Genomic DNA, 25,059 nt, shown 5'->3' on the forward strand with positions numbered 1-25,059 from the left:
TGATGGGGGAGGGCATTTATGTCTGTTTACTTTAAAACATTTCTATCTTGCTTCACCAGAAGCATGTTGCAGTTTGCAACAATGATCTAAAGCAGAGGTTAGCAACCTAAGGCCCATGGGCCAGAAGCGGCCCATGAGGGTCACTTAACCGGCCCATGAGCCACCCCCGAACTGAGCCGCCCACTCAGGGAGTCCCCACGCGCTGCGCTAAACCGGCACAGCGCAGCACCAGGACTCTCTTCTGTGGCTCTGGAAATCGCTTCTGCGCATGCCCAGATGTTGGAAATCGCATCTGTGCATGTCTGCGGCACCGAAAATTGCTTCTGTGCATGCCCAGACGCCGAAAATTGCTTCTGCGCAGGTGTGGTTTTCAGCATCTGGGCATGGGCAGAAGCGATTTCCGGCACCACGGACATGCACAGACGCAATTTTCGGTGCCGTGCACACACAATAGGAATGTTTGCAGAACAGCAATGCTGTGGAATAGCCTGATGTGAATAACATTCTGGCTGTGTCATCAGCTCCCTTTGACTGTATATAGACAGTCATGTTTTTCAGAGGATCAAAGGCAGCTTGAAAAAGAGACCCCCACTTATTCTGATGTACATCAAGCCACTTACACAACACAGGGTGTTCTTTTAATGGTTTCCAATTGAACAGAGGCAGAAGTGGGTGAAAAGGAAGATGCAAATACACCGTGGGAAGTGAACTGAGCCACTTACAACTTTCTTTAGAAACAAAGCTGTTGTCAAGTCTCCAACCTTAAAGAACCTGGAGGTGCTTCAGTCTTGTTTGCTGTGCTGAGTGGCCTGGAATATATAACAGACTGATAAAACTAAGTAGGACTCTGGAGTCGCAAACGGCAGCTTTTTAAAGCTGCACCGAGCCTGGAGGTTGTTCTTCTCTCTTCATGTTGCCCTCCTATCTGGCAGGTCGGTGAATGGGCTGTTCGCAAACTGGGCCTTGTGAAGTATGCAGAAAGATGTGCCGGCACCTACAGTGGTGGGAACAAGCGCAAGCTGTCAACTGCCATGGCCCTAATCGGAGGGCCGCCTGTGGTGTTCCTGGTGAGTAGGGTGGCGCTCACATCAGCAATGTGTATTCTGCTAAAAGGCAATTCTAGTTGTCGTTTAGTCGTGTCCGACTCTTCATGACCCCATGGACCAGAGCACACCAGGCACTTCTGTCTTCCACTGCCTCCTGCAGTTTGGTCAAACTCATGTGGGTAGCTCCGAGAACACTGTCCAACCATCTCGTCCTCTGTCGTCCCCTTCTCCTTGTGCCCTCCATCTTTCCCAACATCAGGGTCTTTTCCAGGGAGTCTTCTCTTCTCATGAGGTGGCCAAAGTATTGGAGCCTCAGCTTCACGATCTGTCCTTCCAGTGAGCACTCAGGGCTGATATCCTTCAGAATGGATAGGTTTGATCTTCTTGCAGTCCATGGGACTCTCAAGAGTCTCCTCCAGCACCATAATTCAAAAGCATCAATTCTTCGGCGATCAGCCTTCTTTATGGTCCAGCTCTCACTTCCATACTTAATAAATACATAGTGGTTATTATAATGTCCAGCTGCCACGGGAAACAGCTCAGGGTCAAGGAGGCACCAATGCAGCTGGTCTTTTGGCAAAGCTGATGGAATGAGCCCTGCTCCGTGATGGGTTGCGGAGGGAGAGAAGAAGGCGTGATGGAGCTTATCATCATGAAATGGTGCTCTGGCGAGATCAGTGCTAATTTATTATTTCTCAACTGCAGGATGAGCCGACCACAGGAATGGACCCCAAGGCCCGCCGATTCCTTTGGAACTGCGCCTTGAGCGTCATCAAGGAGGGAAGGTCTGTGGTCCTTACATCTCACAGGTAAGCAGGGTGGGGGAGCTCTTAGCTGCCATTTCAGTCACTGTTTTGTTTTCGGTTGCAAGTGGATTGTGACCAAAAAAAAAAAGGAGCTGTCATCATCTAGCTATATAAGCTGTTTAAAACGCCATTTGAGTCCACTGGGAACATAGCATGGATGCTAAAATCCCTTTCATCGAAATAAATGAGACATGTTTAGTTTTGGCTTGGTTTAGTGTAAATTGTACAAAAACTCCAGGCGGACACACACAGTACTGAATATTCTTTTTCTTTTCATACTCTGTTTTAAATTGATTTTTTAAATTCAAGTAACAAAACATATCCATACAAGGGAAAAAGAGAGCTTAGTAGTTGTACAGGAAATGAAGAAAAATAGCAGCTGATGGTAGCTGTTTCAGACGTTATAATAATAATTATTATTCTTAAGCAGGCATCCCCAAACTTCGGCCCTCCAGATGTTTTGGACTACAGTCCCCATCATCCCTGACCACTAGTCCTGTTAGCTAGGGATCATGGGAGTTGTAGGCCAAAACATCTGGAGGGCCGCAGGTTGGGGGTGCCTGTTCTTAAGTATCAAGGTCTTGTCACTTAGTGGTAGAGCACATTCCTGTCCTGAGATATTTCTGTCTCAGCTAGGAAGGTGCCAAAGACCTGAAACTAGACCTTGCGGAGCTGCTGCCAGCCAGACTTGGCAATATTGAGCTAGTTGGAAGGACAATTGCTCTCTCTTTTTGAAAGAACACAGCTTCTAGCGTGAAAGATTCTAAAGCCTGCATATCCAGGTCTTCCGTTTGTTTGAGGTTGTAAAACTCTGCCATGCAAAAGTGATTTCGCAAACTTGCCGGAACCTTTATTTGCGCAATTTAACTCACTTGTTCTCTTACCCACAGCATGGAAGAATGTGAGGCCCTGTGCACTCGAATGGCGATCATGGTCAATGGGCGGTTCAGGTGCCTTGGCAGCGTACAGCACCTGAAGAACAGGTAAGCCACGGCTTTATGCTTGCTGCCTTTGCACAGTCGGACGCACCAAGATAGCTCATGAGAGCATTCCCAGAATCTGCTTCAGAATAGATTGCATGCAGCCAACAAATAGGTGTAACTGTACTTATTTTCAAGTCTGTTCTGGACCATCTGATAAATTAATTGATTACATTTGTTTGCATTTGCATAATCAAAATCAAAACATTATCAGCACCTTTTTGAAAACAATGATGCTTTAGGTACTTAACTGTTTTTAGTTAAGAGAAAAAGTCATCATTAATGTGTCCCCCCCCATCTCACACCAGAACCAAATAGCCTCAAAAATTAACCTGGTTGCCCTTACCTCACTGTCCTGCCAATTTAAAATTAGCCCCCGTTGATTAATAATCAATTTAAACTTGGGGAGGCATGCTATGCCCACTTTGAACTTCCCTTGAACTCAAGCGGTTTGCTTCTCAGTACAGTGGTACCTTGGTTTACCACTGTTTATGAACTAGTCAGCCCTGCTTATGATCTATTCAGTTTATGAACTCTGCAAAACCGGAAGTAGTGTCCCGGTTTGCAAACTTTACCTCGGTCTACGAACAGAAGCTGAACGGTGGAAGGGCACTGGCGGTGGGAGGCTTCATTCAGGAAAGCGCACCTTGGTTTAAGAACGGCTTCATTTTAAGAACGGACTTCCGGAACAGATAAGTTCGTAAACCGAGGTACCAGTGTAAATATGTATACCAGAGTCGGCAAACTGAGGCCCGCGGGCCGGATACGGCCCACCAGGCTCGTTAATCCGCCCCGCGAACCTTGTGGACCCTGCCGCCCACTCAGTCAGTCCCCGCACAAAGGCGCGGCATGGAGGATGACTTCCACAACGCAGCGTGGCTTCTGATTGGCTGCAGGAAGCTCCTGCAGCCAATCAAAAGCCACGGACACATCTGGGTGCTGCCCCCTCCTTCCCGCTGAGGCGGCCGAGTGGACGTGGCTGAGCGGGAAGGAAGTGGCACCGGCACGGAGGCTGCCTATGCCGCCCAGGCCAGCAGCATGGGCTCTGCACTCCGCCGAGACAGAGGACGCCGACGCTGCCGAAGAGGAGGTGGCGGCAGCTGTGGCGTGAGTGGCATCGGCGGGGGGGGGCCTTTCAGGAGTGAGGGTGCTTTCGGGAAGGGGGGGTCCGGCCCCCCACAAGGTCTGAGTGACAGTGGACCGGCCCCCTCCTGAAAAAGTTTGCTGACCTTTGATGTATACAATCGTGCTGTTAGTTGGTTAGCCTAAAAGTTAAATCAGTTGAAGCTCTCCTGCATAATCTTGTGTTTATTCTACTTCTGTTAAGATCTTTACCAAACATCTACTGTGTTTTTTTTCCCCAAATAATTTTTATTATTTTCCATTAACAACATCACTGTAAATACATCCTAATTCCAATTTCCTTCATAGAACCAAAAGACAAAACAAAAAACAAAAAAAGCCTAAAAAAACAAGGCCAAAAAAGATAAGAAAAAATAAAAAAAGGCGAAAAAGAGAGGAAAAACAAAACAAAACACAAAAATAGAAATTAAACTTCTTAATTTAAATCATTTCATAACCATCTAGACTTCCCCGACTACCCCCACTCTGATTCCCTTATTAATTATCAATTGGACAGTTTTAACAATAATAATTCATCCCTTCATAATAATCAAAATTAACTTTCTTACTTTACACGTAATACTCATATTTATAAATCTATACTTTCAATTTTATATTTCCAATATCCAAACTTATTTCAACTCTATTTCAATTCTACAAACTTTTAACTCTTCCCTTAACTTATTATTTTTTACCAAGAATATTTTTTTTCGGATTATAAAAATCTAGCCTCTTTCCTTCTCACTAATCAATTTATCACATCCCCCCTACTGCTGTAACCAAATCCCTTAGACATTTCAATGAATTCCATTGATCATACCCAGATCATGCCATACATATCAGTCCATTAAGAATATTTATCACTTATTCATCCTATTCCCACATTTTCCCAGACCCACCCCCAGTATTCTCTCCCCATCTTCTGCCACCCCTTCCCATCAAGACCTGTTGCCCAATCCCTCTCCTCTTCCTTTGCGTTCTTTTCCCCCTCTACATCTTGGAGCCAAATATTTACATTGTCAGTCTCCACATCTATCTTCCCCCCCCCTCCTTTTTCCTTCCAGTTCCCAGCTTTTGCCCTGAACTCCTTCTCTCACTAGGAGTTCAGCGGTGTCCACTGTTTCATTTTTGAGGACTCCTTGTGAAGAATCTATATCTTGCCCCACATCTCCCACTTGTGGAGCACTATGTTGTTCATGTTCCTCTTCTTCTAAAATTTGTGGTTGTAAGTCTTTTGCGCTGTCTCTGTCTCTCCATGATTTGTTAAGCTCCTGCAGTTGTTCATTGTCTTGCTTTAACACCTGTTTAATGTCCGAAAGCACAGCGAGAATCTTTTGCCAAACAAAGTCTTGTGATGTTGTTATGGCTGGGTCGTTCTCAGGCATCTCGAGTTTCATGTGGCTCTAATTATTTGTGCATCCGGGTAAAGGCAGGGATCAAATTCCAACTTTCTCCTCGCCATTTTTTATTGGATTGAGTATATTCCATCTTCTTTATAAAACTCCATTGTCATCAAATGTTTCTTAAAATCATTATCCACGTTTCAACGACACTTTTTAAATATCATCAGTTACTCAATTCCAGATCAAATATTTATAATCCAATTTTCTTAATTGCTTTATTATTCTCAAGGTCCGTTCACTGACCTGTCCAGGGACCCGGGTCCAACTTTCAGAGGGACTTTCTTTGAAATTAATCCCAATTGCAGGCAATCCTGTTAGCGTCAATTCTCTCCCCTGCGCCTGCAGCTGGGGAGTTTCTAAGTCCACTTCCTGGTAAATTAAAACTAAACTTTTATGACAGCCAAGGGCTGATTTACTGTCTCACTGTCTCTCAGAGGAGGGGTAATCGACTTCCTTTTTAAATTAACCCGTCTTGCCAATTCAGATCCAATTAAATGCCAAAGGTTTGTATAAATCCAATGATTGGGTTCTTACTTTAGAAGAATCCGCCGCTCTCCTCCGTCGGTATCAGGGCTTCCCCCCGCGAGGGTAAGATGACACTCAAAATGGCTCCCGCGGCGCCTATCTCCACTTTCTCCGGGGCTATTTCCGAGCTTACCGGGCAGTGAAGGGGCCTGCGATCGGAGCACTGCTGAGCTTTCGCCCCCAAAAAGCCCAATTTGGGGTTCTATGGGAGCCGCGTCGCCCCCGCGGCTCCCCCCCCCTCGCGGAGTCGGGCTGTCTCAGAGCCGAGACAAATCCTGCCGATCGGAGCTGGCGGCAGACCGGAAGTCCACATCTACTGTGTTTTTAAGCTACAGGAATAGAAACGCTCCTTTTTTTTTGAAGGCTACTCTGTTGAAAGTCCCGCACTTGTTTTTTTCCAGGTTTGGAGATGGCTACACAATCATAGTGCGAATAGCAGGGGCAAACCCTGACCTGAAGCCTGTTCAAGACTTCTTTGAGCTCGCCTTCCCGGGCAGTGTGCTGAAGGAGAAGCATTGCAACATGCTGCAGTACCAGCTGCCCTCCTCTCAGTCTTCTCTGGCTCGGATATTTAGCATCCTCTCCCAGAACAAAAAGAGACTCCACATAGAAGACTACTCCGTTTCACAGACCACACTTGACCAAGTAAGTTTACAGTGCCTCTCATATCTTAAGAGCAGAGCTCATATTGAGTGGAAACCCAGAGGCGCTTAAGTTGCTTTTTGTAGGATTTGTGAGTCCAGGAGAGTTCAGAGGGCCAGACAGATAGGTCCGGAGAGTCACATTTGGCCCTCAGGCATCTGCGGTGGTGTATCATCATGGAGATGCCACCCCCTCCCCCCCAAAAAAGCTCCTCTCCTTCTTGGACAATTTCAGCCCTGGTCATGCAAAGTTATCTAGCCCATTCGTCATCGCAGAAATGTTGCAAAGCACCACGTCCCTCCTCCATGATGTTTGGCACAGCCCACCCAAACCACAGCTGGCAGAAGGAAGATACGTGTAGCCCCTTTCACAGGGCCTAGCTGTGGAGGAACTCTGGGGAATTACTGTTCCATGAGAAGCATGTGGTGAAGTTCCACGTGTGTATGGCTCACTTGATGACCTACTTGCATGTGTGAACCAGTTCACATCCCCTTAGAGCAGAGCTCTCCAAACTGTGTGTAACGACACATTAGTGTGTCGGCTGCAGTGTGTAGGTGTGGGGGAACAATATGTGTCCATATCTCTTATAAGGGGTTAGTTGAACCTCCGGTTTGCGAGTAAAACTGAATTACTGTGCCACAAAATGATGCATGTCTGAAAAGTGTGTCACCAATGTGAGAAGTTCGGAAAGCTCTGCCTTAGAGTATCTTTCGCCAGAACCTGAAGACTGGCCTTTTTTCTGTACTCATTTCAATGTGTACTTTTCTGTTTAAATTTCTCCTTGTTTTAATGTTTAGCAACTGTTCCAATAATTTTGTGTGTGTGTATGTTGGGGACTGGGCAGAGGAGGAGGAATGGTGGAGACTGACTTCCCATCCTGACCCTTCCAGGGAGGAGGAAGAGGAAGACAGTATAGATTTACAACAGGGGTTTGCAGGAGATCACAGCTCAGAGGGGGAAGGTTGGGAAATCAAAGGAGAGCCAGAACAACAACACCCAGCTGACACGTTGTCATTAGAAAGCATTCCAGACCCAGAACCTGGCGAGCCTTAAAAGTAGGAGAGTAAAGAGCTCAAAGACAGAGGGCACGTAGCAGCACCTGTAGAGATGATGATGAATGGGGAAGTGGGAGGGATGGGGAGTGGAGATTCACTTGGGACAATGCCATTATCCAAGAGGATGGGTTCTATAGCCTCTCTCTGTAAATACTGAAATAAAAAAGGATGATAAGAAACCTTTCCTTGTCTTTATACTTTCCTGGGCAACCAGCTGGGAGCCTTTGGCAGCATCCTGACAGTGTATTATGATGGTGTGCTGTGTTTTATGTGTGCTGCAACCTGATCTGGATTCGAAAGTAGAACAGGACCCATTGAATTTAATGGGCATGACTAACTTTAGTGGGCAAAGCTTAGAGGGATATATCCCAATAATAATAAAAATGTCAACAACTCATCCTAGTCTTCCTACCTTTTCTCCCTCTCAGGTATTTGTAAACTTCGCCAAGGACCAAAGTGATGATGACCACACAAAGGACTTGTCGTTGCACAAAAACCAGACTGTTGTAGATGTCTCACTTCTGACTTCCTTTTTGAAAGATGAAAAGGTGAAAGAAAGCTATGTATGAGCAGCAGCCCTGTTGCGAAGGGTGCAGCAGCCGTTCTGAGCAGAAAGGCGAAGGCAGACATCCTTTCTGTGCCATAGTGGGGAGATCGTCCCACGAGCAAAGAGACAAGAGAAGAAACAGAGAGGAAGGAAATAAAACTGAACGTGTTTGTTTTTTTACTAGTAACCATTTGATGCAATGCAACCCAATGCAAAGAAATCAATATTCCATTATGGAGGCAGTGCCTCTTGGAGATGTTGCCTTGTTGTACTGTTCTCTAGTGAAAGACTTGAATCTAGTTGTTCTTTCGTTATAATAACTCTGTGAAATTCTGGTATAGTGCCACTTCCTGCTATGTGGTCTTCTGCCATGCTCCTGCTTGTTTCTACTTAGTACGTTTCCCGGCCAGGGGTAGCGCAACAACTGCTCAGAGGATTCTTGGCCAGTAATTATTTATTTGCCATTTTAAGGCATGCATTGCCCTTCCAGAGGGCGGGTGGAATTGCTGTGGTGCAACATCCATTGCTGGCAATGAGTGTACCAGTGAAACCAGTGCCAATTCGTCACCACGTAATGCATTGCTGTGGCCTTAATTAAGTATTAGCAGTTGGGCCCCGTTAGCTACACAAGTTTATGGGGACGAGAAGGAGGATCACCGTTGCCTTATCAGCGGGCCGTGAAGCACACCACCTCAAAACATGCATAAAACGACAACAATACACTTAGTTTCTTATTAGGGTGCGGCAGAATTAACAATCAACCATGGAAACATTTGAGAGGATTTCTATCCCAATGGTATGGTGACCAATTGCTCGTTCTTCCACTCTGCTTTCATAAAGCCGTTGCTGTTTTCAGCTTTTATTAAGAATCACGTTCGATACGTCTGTTTTCATTGCAACAGTATTATTTAAATGTGACCTGGCACCTTCTGGGGATGTATGGAGATGCTGTCGTGCCTCCCTTGTCCCAAAGTATCAAATCAATTTCAGTCTTGGGTCTATATCACGCCAAGTGTCTAGAACCTAGATTAAGTCGCCATCATGTGTACAAACAGTCACATTTCTTTTTCTAGCCTAGCAATTCTTTACCCAGTTTCGGTAATCATACAATGTACTGTGATAGGTTTTCCCACATTAGAAGTTAAGCCATGTTTCTCTGATGCATGGTGGACATTGCTGCCACTTGTTCCCTTTGCAGTCCTTCCTCTATCCCATCCCCCTCACCTGCTGGGTGGCACACCTGTCGACAAATCTCCTGCTGCGAGCTGGAGATTGAAAGAAAACACCCCAGTTTAGGTGTGGCAATCCCAGGCAAAAAGTTAACTAGACTGAATCAACTGAAAAATATGATGAAGGGGTCTTTTAAAGGTGATTTGCAAAACAGTTGCTCACTTGGGAAGCAATCAGAATGTTTTGTTTTAGAAAAAAAGGTCAATCAAGTAGGTACTTTTATGCAAGGTTGGGCGGAGTGGGGAGTGGGGAAATGGCTGTGGGCAATTCTTTGTGTAACTGGACTTTTTAAACAAAAACTGGAGTTTGCCAAACATCGTCATGCATGCAACATGACCATGACCATATTCCAACACGACAGCACAAAGCAGAAAAGGCTAGTTACAGCAAAGGTCTTGAAAGCAAACAGGACTGGTGTCTGGATCCTACACCTTTATTTAGAAACCATGTCCTGAGTGCCCATACAACTAGCTTTTGCTAGAGTATGCCCAAACGCCTCTCATCATCCTTTAACATCCCTTTCCATCCCAGCCACTAGTCACAAAATGCCTACAGCTCACACAACTCAATGCCAGGTGCTTCTCTTTTTTTTCCGCAGAGGATACTATGAATAGTTAATACTCTGCTGTTTGGCAATGCTGACGCACAAGAGTGCTTAACTGATTGTACACAATGGTCAGCCTCTCCGGGCATAATATAAACAAAGTGCTCTTTTAATGTACTATTTAGGATAATACTTGCAATTTTGCCCAAGGACCAGTCCAAACAGAGGTCAAGCTCTTCTACATGTCTACTCTGAAGTCTGTCTCATTTGAGTTCAGTGACAATTGCTCCCATGCAAATGGTATAGGGTTGCAGCAAGAGTTTGAAACGAGAGACATGTAGAGAGGACTGCACTGTAAATCTTAACTGTTTGCAAGAACACGTGCTTAACTCTTTTCATGAGAAACGAGTTCTTAGCAGTGCTTCCTGGCAGGAGTGGGGATCCAGACTAGCTTTGACCTCATATTGAACACTTAGCGCTGTGTATAATATGGTACAGTTGCTTCAAAATCAGTCCTGTTACGCAAGCTTTTTGTGGGGTTATCCTCCGTGCGAAACACATTGTGATACAAAACCACTGATCATGGAACTGTGTTAAGAACACCTACCACTTCAGTATGTGTGCGGCAAAGTTGTTGCATCCCTCTGCAGTATCCGTACTGCTGTAGAGGCTTTTTCTTATCAACACTTTTTTCCTTATAGAAGTAATGGTAAGCGTCTATTACCATGCCTTTCTTCCCAACCCAGTTTCCAACTCCTCTCCCTTTAATACGATTGGTCCTTCATTCCAAGCACTTTATGCTAGCTGTAATGGGATCTGTTTTTGCACTGGAATACCCTTGTCAACTTTGCAAAAAATCTAGAGCATTTTTTCCTCACACACAAATTAAGTTAATCTTTTCAATGGACATTTTCATGAAAAACGAATATATATTTGTATTGCTAATAACTATTTGTGAAGTATTAATAGGCATTTGTTAATTGCCTTGTATCGAGCATAAAAATAAAGTGTTGCTGGTCTACAATTGTGCATTTATTATTAAGACTACTGCACGAATCTGTTGACAAGTTAGAAATCTTTTCCAAGTTTACTGGTAAAAAGCAACATTCAAAAAAATCTGCCACCCCATTGCCATTTGAAGTGGCACAGTCCAAAAATTCATCTCTGCATCATTAAGTACAGTGGTGCCTCGCTAGGTAAAGGTAAAGGGACCCCTGACCATTATGTCTAGTCGTGACCGACTCTGGGGTTGCGCGCTCATCTCGCATTATTGGCTTCCAGGTCATGTGGCCAGCATGACAAAGCCGCTTCTGGCAAACCAGAGCAGCACATGGAAACACCGTTTACCTTCCCGCTGGAGCGGTTCCTATTTATCTACTTGCATTTTGATGTGCTTTCGAACTGCTAGGTTGGCAGGAGCTGGGACCAAGCAACGGGAGCCCACCCCGTCACAGGGATTCGAACCGCCGAACTTCCGATCAGCAAGCCCTAGGCTCAATGGTTTTAACCACAGCACCACCTGGGTCCCTGGTGCCTCGCTAGACGAATTTAATTCGTTCCACAGGTCTTTTCTTATAACGAAAAATTCGTCTAGCGAATCCCATAGGAATGCATTGAATTTTTCCCCCCATAGGAACGCATTAATTGAATTTCAATGCATTCCTATGGGAAACCGCGATTCGCTAGACGAATTTTTCATAAAACGAATTCGTCTAGCGAGGCAACCTCCGCTCGAAAAAATCCTTTCGTTAAGCGGAAATTTCGTTAAGCAGGGCATTCGTTAAGCGAGGCACCACTGTAGCTCAGCTCCTAAAGACGGTGGATCTCAGCCACATGGACGCCCCTACATCATTCTCCCTTGTGAAATCTGTAAATGAACTCTTCCTGCATCTGCAAAAAAAAAAAACAACCACCCCACCCACCCTTGGGTTTTTAAAGTAACTTTACCACCCTGACCTAACTGAAGATAGCCACTCCAGTAAGGATGCTATGTCTAAAATCTGAAGCACCAGAAAACAAAATCAAGACCACAGTAGTATGTATAAACATCCCTCCAAAAAGTCATTTTTAATGTTCACATTTCCACATTCACATCCCAGGTATTTGAGATGATTGTTCCAGGTGTGCAAGCATGTGCAAGAGAGATGAATGAACAGAGGCGCTTCCAGAAATAGCAAGTTAATTCAGAGTTTCAGCATTTTAGCCAGCCAGCGAGAGCTCCATGCTCATGAAATGAATGAGGTAAACTTTTCCATGTACTGTAAAGGTAATAAAAGCCAGGCTGGACCCGAAACAGAAACTGACAGATGAGTTCCCATGTTGCATTTAAAAATGTGTGTGTGTGTGTGTGTGTGCAGGGGAGAAAGTTATCTTCATGGTTTCTTATTCACTCAACCACTATGTAAACTGCACTGCAAGGGTTGCTTTGACCCAGATTTATCCCAACTGCAGCCAGGCAGTTAATGAGAAACCTAAAAATTACATTGTTTAGGCCAGCATTGGAAAATTATATCATCATAGGCAAATAGATCTCACCGCTGGGCTGATGCAGCTGTTGAGCTTTAGAACAGCTGACGTGGAAACTGTAGGGCTTGTGGAACTGGGAAAAAAAGAAATCACTACACATGATGTTTGCTATTCTTCCCGTTTTGCTCCGTGTGCATAGTTTGAAAGCCTGCAAATGGGGTTTGACTAAAAGAAGCATGTACAGTAGACTGGGGGGGGGGGGAAGGTTGTATCTCTTAAATCACTTTTAGCTCTCCTAGGGCACAATAGCAAGGGCCCCTTCCCACTGCAGGTGGAGAGGTGGGTCCCCCCACGGAAAAGGAGCTCCGCTTTGGAATCCCTCCTTTGGAATGGAAATCTCTGCAGGTTAAAGCGAAGTCATGATGGGATGGGCAGGGGGAAGCTTTGGTTGCAAAGCTGCCATGTTCCCTAGACATGACTCCCAGAATAGGAAGGAAGGAAGCTCTGCTAGCTGTAGAGTTGGCATAACTTGTCTTCCCACTGAAACAAGTTTGGGAGTACAGTGGTACCTCGCAAGACGAATGCCCTGCAAGACGAATTTTTCATCTGATGGTGACTCGCAAGACGAATTCGTTTTGCGAAAAATTCGTCTTGCGAATCACGGTTTCCCATAGGAATGCATTGAAATTTAATTAATGCCTTCCTATGGGCAAAAAAAGAAATTTCAATGCATTCCTATGGGAAACCGCAATTCGCAAGACGAATTTTTCGCAAAGTGAATTGACTTACGGAACGAATTAAATTCGTCTTGCGAGGCACCAATGTATGGGGAAAAAAGGCAGGGGGGAATTATATAGCAGCCTCACCTTCTGCTTTGACCAGCACAAGGCTGACGAGGTTTACAAATCGGTCTCTCTTCCCTGACTTCCCTGCCCATTTACAGGTGAAACTCGGAAAATTAGTATATCATCGAAAAGTGCATTTATTTCAGTAATGCAACTTATTTTTTTATTTTTACAAATGCTTTCTTTTGGAAATTCCACAGTAATAAAACAAATACCGGTAGTTACAATAATAGAAAAATAAACATCGCTATTACATTTCATTAATTACATTCCATTTATAACTGACCCACCTAATGACAAATAATTACAATTACAACAAATAAAGGCTTGACATATCTTGCTTTGCATGTCATGCATCTATCTCACATACTGTATTGGTTTCACCTTTTAAGTTGCATTACTGAAATAAATGCACTTTTCGACGATATTCTAATTTTCCGAGTTTCACCTGCATTCCCAACACCAGAGTGCTTTTACATCATTGTCCCGTCTTGTCCCGTCTTCACAACTCATAGCTACGCTAGCAGCACAGCCCTCATGCAAAGAATTTATGAGAGCCCATTTTTATATATAGTTTAGTAAGCTCTGAATTCCCGTTTAGTGGGTGGGTCGTGGCCTCTACCATCATTCATTGCACTTCCAACAAAGGGAGAGGGGTGTTGCTAGAAGCAGAAATAAAAGATGGGAGATTGGGTTTGCACCCAGCCTTGTAAACGGGCAGCAATAAGGCTGGATTAGGACAGCACTTAAAAGTACTTTTTAAAAAAAGAAAAAGAAAAAAGAAAACCACCATTCGTAGGTATAGAACACTATTTCAGGGGTGAAAATGCTGTAGGTACCAGGAGACAGTTCTGCTGCGATTCCAGGAACTGAACACTTTCCCGAACTGAAAATAAATTAAACCGACAGTTAAAAAGAGAAGGAGGGAGGGAGGACTTAAGCAATACTGGGGTTTTGATTTAAAGGATGGTAAAAGAAAAAAAGAAAGAGAAACCTTTCATTTACCTGATGCTACTACTCTGGGATCCTCATGCGCAGAGTGTCTTCCAGCCGCGCGACTGTCTGAGTTTTCATTCCACCAAAGCACATGAACTAGGAAGAAAAAGCTACAGCTATATTATGTTGTGAATTAAATACCTGCCTATCTCTTTCTGTTTTGCTGTTTTGAGAAATCCTGTGCTCCGGATAAGGAAAGCGTTCACAAAAGTGTTTTGCTGAAAGGGATTATTTTAGAAAGCCGTGCTTATGCAGTACAGTTAGTGTGGTGCACTGATTAGAGCGTTGGGACTAGGACCTGGGAGAACAGGGTTCAAATGGCCACTTGGCCACTGGTTGACCCTGGGCCAGCCATGGATTTATTATCATAGAATTGTAGAGCTGGAAAGGACCACAGGGGTCATCTAGCCCAACCCCCAGCAATGCAGGAATTTTTCGCCCAACGTGGGATTCGAACCCACGACCCTGAGATTAAAAGTCTCACTGCCTCTCAGCCTAACCTACCTCACAGGGTTGTTGTAGGGGATTAATTGAGGAGGAGGAGAACTACATGCACCACCTTGAGCTGCTTGGAGAAGAAAGGGGGATAGAAATGCAATAAACAAACAAACAAACATTAGTGAATGTTCTGGACTTCACTATTAGTTACAGAGACGTACTTCCAAAGAATGGAATGAAGAGCTAAAATCTGTCGCCGTTCAAATAAGGGAGATAATTTTGCAGCCCCTGTCCAGGTTTCTAGTCCCTATGGGATTCAAGGACGGGGAAGAGCTACCGACAGTTCCAATCCAAAAGGAAAACTGCTTGATTATTATTATACAGTACTTTGCCAGAAGACCACCAGGTGACAGAGCCCAAGTTTGTACTTGAAATGGACAAGTATTGTACCTCTGTTAAGTAGTCCATATTCTGTGTGGAAGACACCAATCAGTTCGGTGTGTCCTGTCTTTATGTGAGTACCAACTGCTGCTTTAAAGGATTGGCCCCACACGGCTGGTCCTCCCGGTTTCATCTGAAAGGTCACCAACTCATAGACTCCTAGACAGGATAGAAAGCAAAGCATCGTGAACAAATGGATTCATTAGTATTAGGCCTCCAAAAGAACCTAACCAGGGCTATGCAACTGAACAAAACCAGAAAGCACAGATTCCGGAGTACCTCAGTCTTCAACTCTAAAAATAATAATAATTCTAGTCCTTTGTGGCTGAGCAGGTACAATTTCGTGACTGGCGCGAATTCTGACAAGATCTTCAAAAGGGAAAAAAACGCTTAGCAGGATTTCAGCATTGACGGGTTGGGGATTCAATGCCCTGCATAACATCTTGCCGTGCCCCTTAGCTAGCAAAATAGAATGAAACGTGCAAAATAAAAATACAGTGGTATCTCTACTTACGAATTTAATGCGTTCCGAACGCACATTCGTAAGTCGAAAAAATTGGCAAGTCGAATCCCATAGGAATGCATTGGGAGAAAAAATTCCTAAGTTGAAGCAACCCTATCTAAAAATTCGTTAAGTAGAAAAAATCCTATCTGAACCGCATCCAAGATGGCAGACGGAGCTCCATTCGTAAGTAGAAACATTCGTAAGTAGAGGTACCACTGTATACAGGCTAAAGCTGCAATCCCATAGCTTCTGCGAGAGTGTCCCGAAGGTGTCTGTTGGATCTTTCTTTCCAAGGGCAGAGAGAAAGAGATGTTCCTCAAGGCCACGGGAAAGTTTTCAGCCAGCTTCTCTGTGATGCTGGGCAAAGAGATGCGGCAAGGGTGCGTCAGGAGAGACACTGAATTCACAGCTCTCCCATTCCTTCAACATACTCCCAGAACAGAAGACATGCTATCTCTGGAGCAGTGAAACAGTGTGACCCTGGCGGGGCATGAGAAAAGGCCATTCCCCCCCCCTTCCCCACTGGACTGCTCTGTAATTGGCAAAATCTGTACCCGCAGCACATTTCTGAGGTGCACAAATATAGTTTAGCTCATCTACCATTAACAAGCTTCTAAGAAACCCCAGCCTTTTAAGAGTCTATTTCTAGTCCTTATGGCTGCAGAGACAGAACACAGATTGACAACCCATTGCATTACTTCGGGGGGGGGGGGGAGTCTACATAATCAAAGATGCCAACATATCTACAAGTCCCCATTAAAGAAAACCGTTTAATAGCAGTGAGTCAACAGCTTTAAGCTGTGACACACACACACACACACACACACACACACACACACACACACAAAGTTTACCATCCTTGGGAGGGCTGCCAAGTTCACACCAGGGCACCAGGTACGCAATTTCGTTGTCTTGTTTGTTTAACAAGGGCAGCATTCGAGACATGTATTTTTCTTGCCATTCTTGGTCCTTGGCTAATGCTGTCCGGACAGCAGATCTCTGAGCAAAGCTCTCTACAATCCAAAGAGAGGGATGTCAAAGAGAGGGATGCACAAGGCTGGGCTCAAAGGGCGCACAGTCGCCACGTCCCCACACCACTCTCCCTGTACGGTCTTACAAAGTTTGGATCTGGGGAGGGTGGCTCAAAGAGGGCGCAACAGCCATGTGCTCCTCGATCCCAGCCTCGCCAGCACTGCTTGTGACTTTGGAATAATTAAGTTGGTCCAAAATAAAATGCACTCAATTGGAATGAACTAGGACAGGCAACCCCAAATTGCGGTCCTCCAGATGTTTTGGCCTACAACTCCCATGATCCCTAGCTAACAGGTCCAGTGGTTGGGGAAGATGGGAATTGTAGTCCAAAACATCTGGAGGGCCGAAGTTTGGGGATGCCTGAACTAGGGAGTCAGCAATTGGTGACACTTCAACAAAATCTACCCTCCAAGTGATGCTCCTTGGCCCACTTCCCAGCTGCGAACTTCGGCATGGTTGTTAAACAACACTGATGACATAGGAGCTCTCTTTAGCTTCTTCCTATGTTGCTCAAGTAACCTGAGTAGATTCACACCCCATGGGAGGTCCAGAGCAACAGTCTTAGCTGCTCGGTTACAACCCCAAGGCACTATGTAGAGAACCTTTGCATACCATATTTCCAAATATGGAAAGCTTTATTCAGTCCCCCAAATTCTGAGGTCCAGTATCCAACCATCTGGGAATGAGCTGTACGAAGGTGAATGTTTTTGCTGGTCAGTTCCAAGAAGTCTTTCATCTTGTCTGGCTTAACAGTATAGGTACGAAATTCGTAGAATGTGCCATCATCTTGCCTGGGCCCTGTGGAAAAAGGCGATGAGACCTGAAAAGAAAATAATTTAGGGGGGGGGGGAAACGTAAGAAAGCAGCCTGCAGGATCCTTTGTTTGCACATGCAATGTGAATTTACAGGGTCAAAGAGAAAGAGAACGGTTGTTATTACTTATGGCAATAGCAGACAAGACCACAAACTAATTCTAGTTGAGCTTCACTCAGCTAAAATTTTAATTAGCTGTCAATGAATAAAAAAGTAGTCGTACCTTGGTTTTTGAACAGCTTAGTTCTTGAACACTTTGGCTCCTGAACACCGCAAACCTGGAGCTGACTGTTCCGGTTTACGAACTATTTTTGGAAACTGAACGTCTGACAGGCTTCCACAGCTTCCGATTGGCTACAGGAGCTTCTTGCAGCCAATCAGAAGCTGTGCTTTGGTTTCCAAACAGTTTGGAAGTCAAATGGACTTCTGGAATGGATTCCGTTCGACTTCCAGGGTACGATTGTACTGGAAGTCACTCAAACAACATTTGATCTTTCCACGACTGAAAAAAGCAGCACTACGAGAAAAATCTGCAGTCCGAACCCCGCCCCCGCCCCCCCACACCTTTACTTCTGAGTGGACATGATTAGGACTGCAGCCTTTATACTCTCAGAGTCAGAGTTTAAATGCAAAGCAATGACTTCAGTTGAATCTACTTTACTGTTAAGTGTACAGAGGGACAACTGTGTAGAGTCTAGAGGAAGGAGTTCCAAGCTGCCCACTCTAGCTGAGCCATATCTCAGGGGAAGAGCATCTACTTCACATGCCGGTGAAGGTGTGAGATTTTATCCCTAGCATCTTCAGGTAGAGCTGGAAGAGAAACCTCTCTGAAGCCCTGGAGTGTCACTGCCAGTCAGTCAATACTGAGCTAGACGAACCAATGGTCTGATTTGCTGTAAGGCAACTTCAATCACTTTTGAGTTCTACAGGTCTTACTTCCCAGAGTGCATTCAAGAGAGACGGCAGCCCAGGCTGCATTTCAAGAACTGTACTTTGGTCCTTCCTAAGCTCACAGAAGTCAGTGCTACACAAAACACCAGAGAGGACACTACTGTACACAGACGTGACCAAACTGGGCTTGTTTCCCAATGAAATAAAACACACAAGGTCAGTTTCCCTTTCTTCTCAGTTCAAGCTCTGAACCCAGCACTAGCAGTCATTTATTGCAAAGTGCTCACAACTACCAGCAAGAACCAAGGTGGGAAATTAATTGCTGCTTCTCTGCTGTTTTTAGACTACCCCCAAGTGTCAGCAATACCTCCAGGGAAATAAACGAACATGTTATATTTCAGCTGTACTCTTCTGTAAGGTTTCCAGGGAACAATTTGCTTTGTTGCTCAGCTTCCCCCACCCCACCCCACCCCAGAGAAGCTGCTGGAAACAGCATCTCTCTGTCTAGAGGGCTCTATAGATTTCCCTTGGTTCACAGCGCTATAAATCAGTTAGCTGTACAGGGGTACCTTTGGATAAGCACACCTCTGGTTGCGTATCCTTCAGGATGCGAACATGGCAAACCCGGAAGTAATTTTCTGGGTTTCACCGCACGTGCATGCACAGAAGCGCTCTACCGCACCGCCACACACATGCACAGAACAGACACCTCGGGATCCGACTGGAGCTCCGGAACGGATCCCGTGCGCAACTGGAGGGACCACTGTACTTTAAATATAGAAAGAGTTGGAGAAATCACTGGAGTAGAACAGCTGAACCTCCCAGCTGCCCTGGAATTATTCTTTCCAGGATATTATCACCGACACATTGCAAGATTCAAAATTTCACTTTTGCAAACGTGGCAGGGTCCTGCCTTGGTTGAAGCAGAGTTTTGTTTTCTGCAGTTTTGCAAGCCATCGTTTTGTGAAGAAACCACAGTTTTTTCACACAACTTTTCAGAGAGTTCCTGCAGTGCAGTAGTCACAGTGCTGAACTACAGATAGTTAAAGGACTGGATTTAAGCCAGGCAGCCCTGAATTTATTTATTTTTACTCCTCATTCAAATTAGACCTTTGTTACATTGTGACTTGCACCAAGATTCTGCGTCTTCTTAGTTTCTCTTCCTTTAATTGCAACTCAGTTTTCCTTATCATACTTAAACCATAAATTCTCCCCCAAGCTGCCTTTCGCACCCAGCTCTTGTTGGGTTGTAGTAAAAAGAAAAAGAAAAAAACAAGCAAATCCAACAAGCCTGAAGCCTGTCCTAGAATAGGCAGACCATCACTTTCCAGAAGCAAAGTATACTTCTTTTGAATGCACATCACCATAGCTGCCAAGTTATCCCTTTTTTAAAGGGATTTTCCCTTATGCTGAATAGGCTTCCTCGCGAGAAAAGGGAAAACTTGGCAGCTATGCACATCACCATATACACAGATGGGCTAAAAGCAACACAGTGGTGGATTGCCATTGCTGCTCCCCCCTTGATACCTATCAAAACCCCAGATCATGAGACGCAGTGCAACAAAGGCTGGCAGCTACCCTGACCTCTGAAACGTGTCTGGCACAAGAGGAAGCGCCTCCCAAGTTCTTGCCAGGCCCGTAGGTCTTCATAGCCCAGTCCCAGGCTTGTGATCGGATCACATCCCTCCGCCTTCCTTGGGGTTCTGGCCTCTCCTTCCTCGGAGGCTTTTAAGCAGAGGTTGAATGTCCATCTGCCATGGATGCTTTAGTCGAGATTCCTGCATTGCAGGGGCTTGGACGAGATGATCCTTTCCAACTCTACAATGCTGGGATTATTCTATGGATTGACATTTGCTCCTTCTCTTCCTGCTTCCACTCGTTTCCCCTCCTACCTTAAGGCTGCTTAAGTTCTGCTAGAATTTCTAGCAGGCTGGAAACCAAGGGGGAGCAGCTTCTCCCCACCCCCTACCCTGGAGAAGGCGGCGCCAGCTAGGTTTCTGCCTGCAGGGCAAGCTCATCTAAACGCCAGGGCGCCCTAAGGTGCCTCTCCTCGCCTGGTATCCTGCGCCCTTTGCCCCTCCCTCCTTCGGGCTCCTTTTCACCCCCTTTTGGGCTCTCCTTTTACCTCAGCGGTGGCCCTTCGCGCCGCTACGGCGACTCTCCCGAAGAGCGCGCGGGAAGCCAGCATGGTCTCCCCGTGGGAGATGGACGAAGCGGCGGCGGCGGCAGCAACTACAATGCAGCCCAGCCGTCCTTAAATCCGCCCAGAGGCGCTTCCTGGTCGCACGGCGGCCGCTGCCCTCGCCCGGCCCGCCCGCAGAAAGCATTGGACGGTGCGCCCCTCGTGGCCGCCGACAAAAAGACGCGTGGCTACAGCGGCGACCTTTGCGCGCGCGCCCCTCGCCATGTCTCTCTTTCCTCAAGCACGGGATGTCGGGGGCGCGTGCTGGGCGGCTGGCGTGTGGGAGGGGTCGCCACACGATTACAATACAAAAGGTGCCGCTGGTGAGCAAGGGAGGAGGGTGGCCAGGGCGACGTGGACGTCGTATTGCACAGGGGGAGTGGGGAGTCCTTTTACGCACAGGGGTTTTCGTTTTTGGCAACGTGTCCTGTGAACAAGGAGGAGGGAATTAGGCAGGACTCCACGCAGCACTGGCAGGAGGAGGCTTCCCTGAGAGGCCGGGGACCACGACTGCCTGCTACTTGGGACCCAGGCTTGCTGAAGCTAGGAGGGGAGGGGAGCAAGGAGAGAGCGAGAGGCCGAGAGCCTCTTGGTGCGCAATGTTCTGCACGCACCCTTCTCCACTGAAGGTGCAAATATGTGTGAATAAGCCATATTTCTAAGACGCTGCAGGCTGCTTCATTTTCCAAGGGAAACTGGGCGAGTGCCTGGAATGGATGCTGGCATCCATTGTTGGGAGGGTGCCTTTGTGGGTGAAGTCAAACCTTCGGAAGGTTAAGGCGCCTGTTGTGGCTGTGTAGAGACTGATACGGGAGAGATGTGTTTTGTTGCAGCTAGGGCAGATGAAGGAGCCAGCTTGTTATTAAGTATCTACAGTGGTACCTCTACTTACAAATAACTCTACTTACGAATTTTTCTACTTACAAATGGAGCTCCGTCCGCCATCTTGGATGCGGTTTAGATAGGATTTTTTCTACTTACGAATTTTTAGATAGGGTTGCTTCGACTTACGAATTTTTTCTCCCAATGCATTCCTATGGGATTCGACTTACAATTTTTTTCGACTTACAAGTGTGTGTTCGGAACGCATTAAATTTGTAAGTAGAGGTACCACTACAATATATAAATGAACCTACCCGGAACCTAAGATCATCTTCCAAGGCCCTTTTTTGTGTTCCACCTCCTCAAGAGGTCTGGAGGGTGACAACACGAGAACGGGCCTTCTCTGCAGTGGCTCCATCAGGGAAGTTCACCTGGCACCTTCATTATACAGCTTTAGGCACCTGGCAAAAACGTTCCTTTTTTTTTACCAGGCCTTTGGTTGATTTGATTCACATCTTATGCCCTTTTAAAATGTGGTTGTTTTTATTTTGATTATCTATTTTGTAGTTTTATATTTTGATTTTGCTCTGTGAACTGCCCTGAGACCTCTGGGTATAGAGTGGTATATAAATTCAATTATTAATAGCAATAGTAATAATAACAACAACAACAATATTGAAAACAAAACGGGTGATGGATCCTGACGTGCACATAACAAAAAGCAGCAGCCATCACCTCTATATTTTCTATAAGGAATTGATAGAAATAAAATTTAAAAAAAGAGTAAGGTATGTAGATCACAGAAGGAAAAAATGGATAAGCTCAGAAAAGGTTGAGAAGTCGAAGGGGAAGGGAAGAGGGAGGGAACAGTGGGGGAAGAGGGCGGTGGCGGGAAAGAATCATAGAATCATAGAGTTGGAAGAGACCACAAGGGCCATCCAGTCCAACCCCCTGCCAAGCAGGAAACACCATCAAAGCATTCCTGACAGATGGCTGTCAAGCCTCTGCTTAAAGACCTCCAAAGAAGGAGACTCCACCACACTCCTTGGCAGCAAATTCCACTGCCGAACAGCTCTTACTGTCAGGAAGTTCTTCCTAATGTTTAGGTGGAATTTTCTTTCTTGTAGTTTGAATCCGTTGCTCCGTGTCCGCTTCTCTGGAGCAGCAGAAAACAACCTTTCTCCCTCCTTTATATGACATCCTTTTATATATTTGAACATGGTTATCATATCACCCCTTAACCTTCTCTTCTCCAGGCTAAACATACCCAGCTCCCTAAGCCGTTCCTCATAATGCATCGTTTCCAGGCCTTTGACCATTTTGGTTGCCCTCTTCTGGACACGTTCCAGCTTATCAGTATCCTTCTTGAACTGTGGTGCCCAGAACTGGACACAATACTCCAGGTGAGGTCTGACCAGAGCAGAATACAGTGGTACTATTACTTCCCTTGATCTAGATGCTATACTCCTATTGATGCAGCCCAGAATTGCATTGGCTTTTTTAGCTGCTGCATCACACTGCTGACTCATGTCAAGTTTGTGGTCAACCAAAACTCCTAGATCCTTTTCACATGTACTGCTCTCAAGCCAGGTGTCTCCCATCCTGTATTTGTGCCTTTCATTTTTTTTGCCCAAGTGTAGTACTTTACATTTCTCCTTGTTAAAATTCATCTTGTTTGCTTTGGCCCAGTTGTCTAATCTGTTAAGGTCATTCTGAAGTGTGATCCTGTCCTCTGGGGTGTTAGCCACCCCTCCCAATTTGGTGTCATCTGCAAACTTGCTCAGGATTCCCTCAAGCCCATCATCCAAGTCATTGATAAAGATGTTGAACAAGACTGGGCCCAAGACAGAACCCTGTGGCACCCCACTAGTCACTACTCTCCAGGATGAGGAGGAGCGATTGATGAGCACCCTTTCGGTTCGGTCAGTAAGCCAGCTACAAATCCACTGAATGGTAGCATTGTCTAGCCCACATTTTACCAGCTTCTTTACAAGAATATCATGGGGCACCTTGTCAAAGGCCTTGCTGAAATCAAGATAGGCTACATCCACAGCGTTCCCTTCATCTACCAGGCTTGTAATTCTGTCAAAAAATGAGATCAGATTAGTCTGACATGACTTATTTTTCAGGAACCCATGCTGACTTTTAGTGATCACAGAGTTTCTTTCTAGGTGCTCACAGACTGTTTGCTTAATGATCTGCTCTAGAATCTTTCCTGGTATTGATGTCAGGCTGACTGGGCGGTAATTGTTTGGGTCCTCTCTTTTCCCCTTTTTGAAAATAGGGACAACATTTGCCCTCCTCCAGTCTGCTGGAACTTCGCCTGTTCTCCAGGAATTTTCAAAGATTATTGCCAGTGGTTCTGAAATCACCTCTGCCAGTTCTTTTAATACTCTTGGATGTGGTTCATCTGGCCCTGGAGACTTGAATACATCTAAACTAGCCAAGTATTCTTGTACTACCTCCTTACTTATTCTGGGCTGTGTTTCCCCTGCTGAATCATCTGCTCCATATTCTTCAGGTCGGGCGTTTTTTTCTTTCTTGGAGAAGACTGAGGCAAAGAAGGCATTGAGGAGTTCTGCCCTTTCTCTGTCCCCTGTTTGCATTTCACCATCTTCTCCTCTGAGTGACCCCACTGTTTCCTTGTTTTTCCAAGGAAAGGGGAATAAGACAACTGTAACGATGTTATGGCTGTACTTTTTTATTTGATTATAATTACTGCTTTTTGAAAACAAAGTTTATTTTATTTTATTTTTTAAAAAGCAGCAGCCTTCCACACACAGCAAGGCACCCTGTGCTGTATGTACTATTCTGAGAGGCAGTTTTTGGCGGTGCTTGCTTAAGCAACAAGCTCTGTCGGGACCTACCAGTCCCAGACATCCCTCTGCATAGCCAGGATGGGCAGCTGGTGAGAAGAATAAAGCTCCTTCATTGCCAAGGGCACGGATCCCAGGGGTAGCAGGAACTAGTGCTGCTGGTAGGATTTAAAGGTCCAAAATATATGTAAATATCTAATGTCCATGTGCTCACACACACACACACTGCAGGTATACGAATCAGGCAGTCGGAAATGCTTGCGACCACATTGGTGTATTAGAATAAAAACATCAAAGCGCTGGCAGGCTAATATCTTTATTAGAACTAACCAAAAAGAAAGTAACAAAATAACCAGCGAGCTTTGTAGAATTCCTGTTCTGTCTGATTATGTTAAATTAAAAAGGGAAATGGGGGAGTGTTGGGGGACATGGTACAAAAGCCCCACTGTTGTGCATGGTGTGGTTTTAGAAACAGAAAAATTTTAAAATCGAAACAGAGTTCCTTTTGTGACTCATGAAAATATACCTATGGGATAGGACAGCGGTATGCATCAGGAAAGGGCCCCAGGCGACTAAATAGTATTGCACCCCTTGAGATTTAGTCTTCAGTTCTGTTTCTGCTTTTGCTTATAATTGCCATATACGTGCACCATATCTGATAGTATCATGTGCCAGAATGACATGTTGAAACGGGTTGTAGAGGACACTGTCCCAGAGGTGTGGATGTATGACTTGGAATAGTTGAAAACTAAACTCTAATTGCGCTCAGGGTTTTAGAAAAGTTTATTTGGCTTAAAAGGCTTAAACCTTGGGGAAATAGTTGTCCTCTAAAATGCAGGAAAAAACTAGTTACTAAAATATTACACAATTCAGTTGGGGGGTGTTTCAGAAGGAGTTCATCCATTTTTAAAA

General features: G+C 45.3%; 2 protein-coding genes across 6 annotated transcripts in view; one reads left to right on the forward strand and one right to left on the reverse strand.

Moving 5' to 3' along the window:
• The window catches only part of ABCA1 (ATP binding cassette subfamily A member 1), a 107,973-nt gene extending 95,261 nt beyond the window's left edge, over positions 1–12,712 (forward strand). For all 4 annotated transcript variants that reach the window (XM_035097202.2, XM_060268672.1, XM_035097200.2 and 1 more), the window contains 5 exons: positions 933–1,067; positions 1,752–1,855; positions 2,743–2,835; positions 6,284–6,527; positions 8,008–12,712. In XM_035097202.2, the coding sequence (XP_034953093.1) occupies positions 933–1,067; positions 1,752–1,855; positions 2,743–2,835; positions 6,284–6,527; positions 8,008–8,148 (717 nt within the window). In that variant the 3' untranslated portion in view covers positions 8,149–12,712. The remainder of the gene's footprint in view (positions 1–932; positions 1,068–1,751; positions 1,856–2,742; positions 2,836–6,283; positions 6,528–8,007) is intronic.
• LOC118097764 (protein NipSnap homolog 3B) lies at positions 12,007–20,617 on the reverse strand. Of its 2 annotated transcripts, none has more exons than XM_035140977.2 (6): positions 20,453–20,617; positions 17,236–17,443; positions 16,446–16,604; positions 15,096–15,245; positions 14,217–14,303; positions 12,007–14,097 (listed from the first exon to the last, which is right to left on the reverse strand). In XM_035140977.2, the coding sequence occupies exons 1-6, from the start codon at positions 20,513–20,515 to the stop codon at positions 14,021–14,023; spliced, it is 744 nt and encodes a 247-aa protein (XP_034996868.1). In that variant the 5' UTR covers positions 20,516–20,617; the 3' UTR covers positions 12,007–14,020. The 2 variants fall into 2 exon arrangements, with proteins under 2 accessions (XP_034996868.1, XP_034996867.1); XM_035140976.2 differs by lacking the exon at positions 20,453–20,617 and adding an exon at positions 19,912–20,384.
• Positions 20,618–25,059: the final 4,442 nt, after the last annotated feature.

The sequence above is a fragment of the Zootoca vivipara genome, chromosome 16, assembly GCF_963506605.1.
Source record: "Zootoca vivipara chromosome 16, rZooViv1.1, whole genome shotgun sequence".
Taxonomy (NCBI): Eukaryota; Metazoa; Chordata; class Lepidosauria; order Squamata; family Lacertidae; genus Zootoca; species Zootoca vivipara.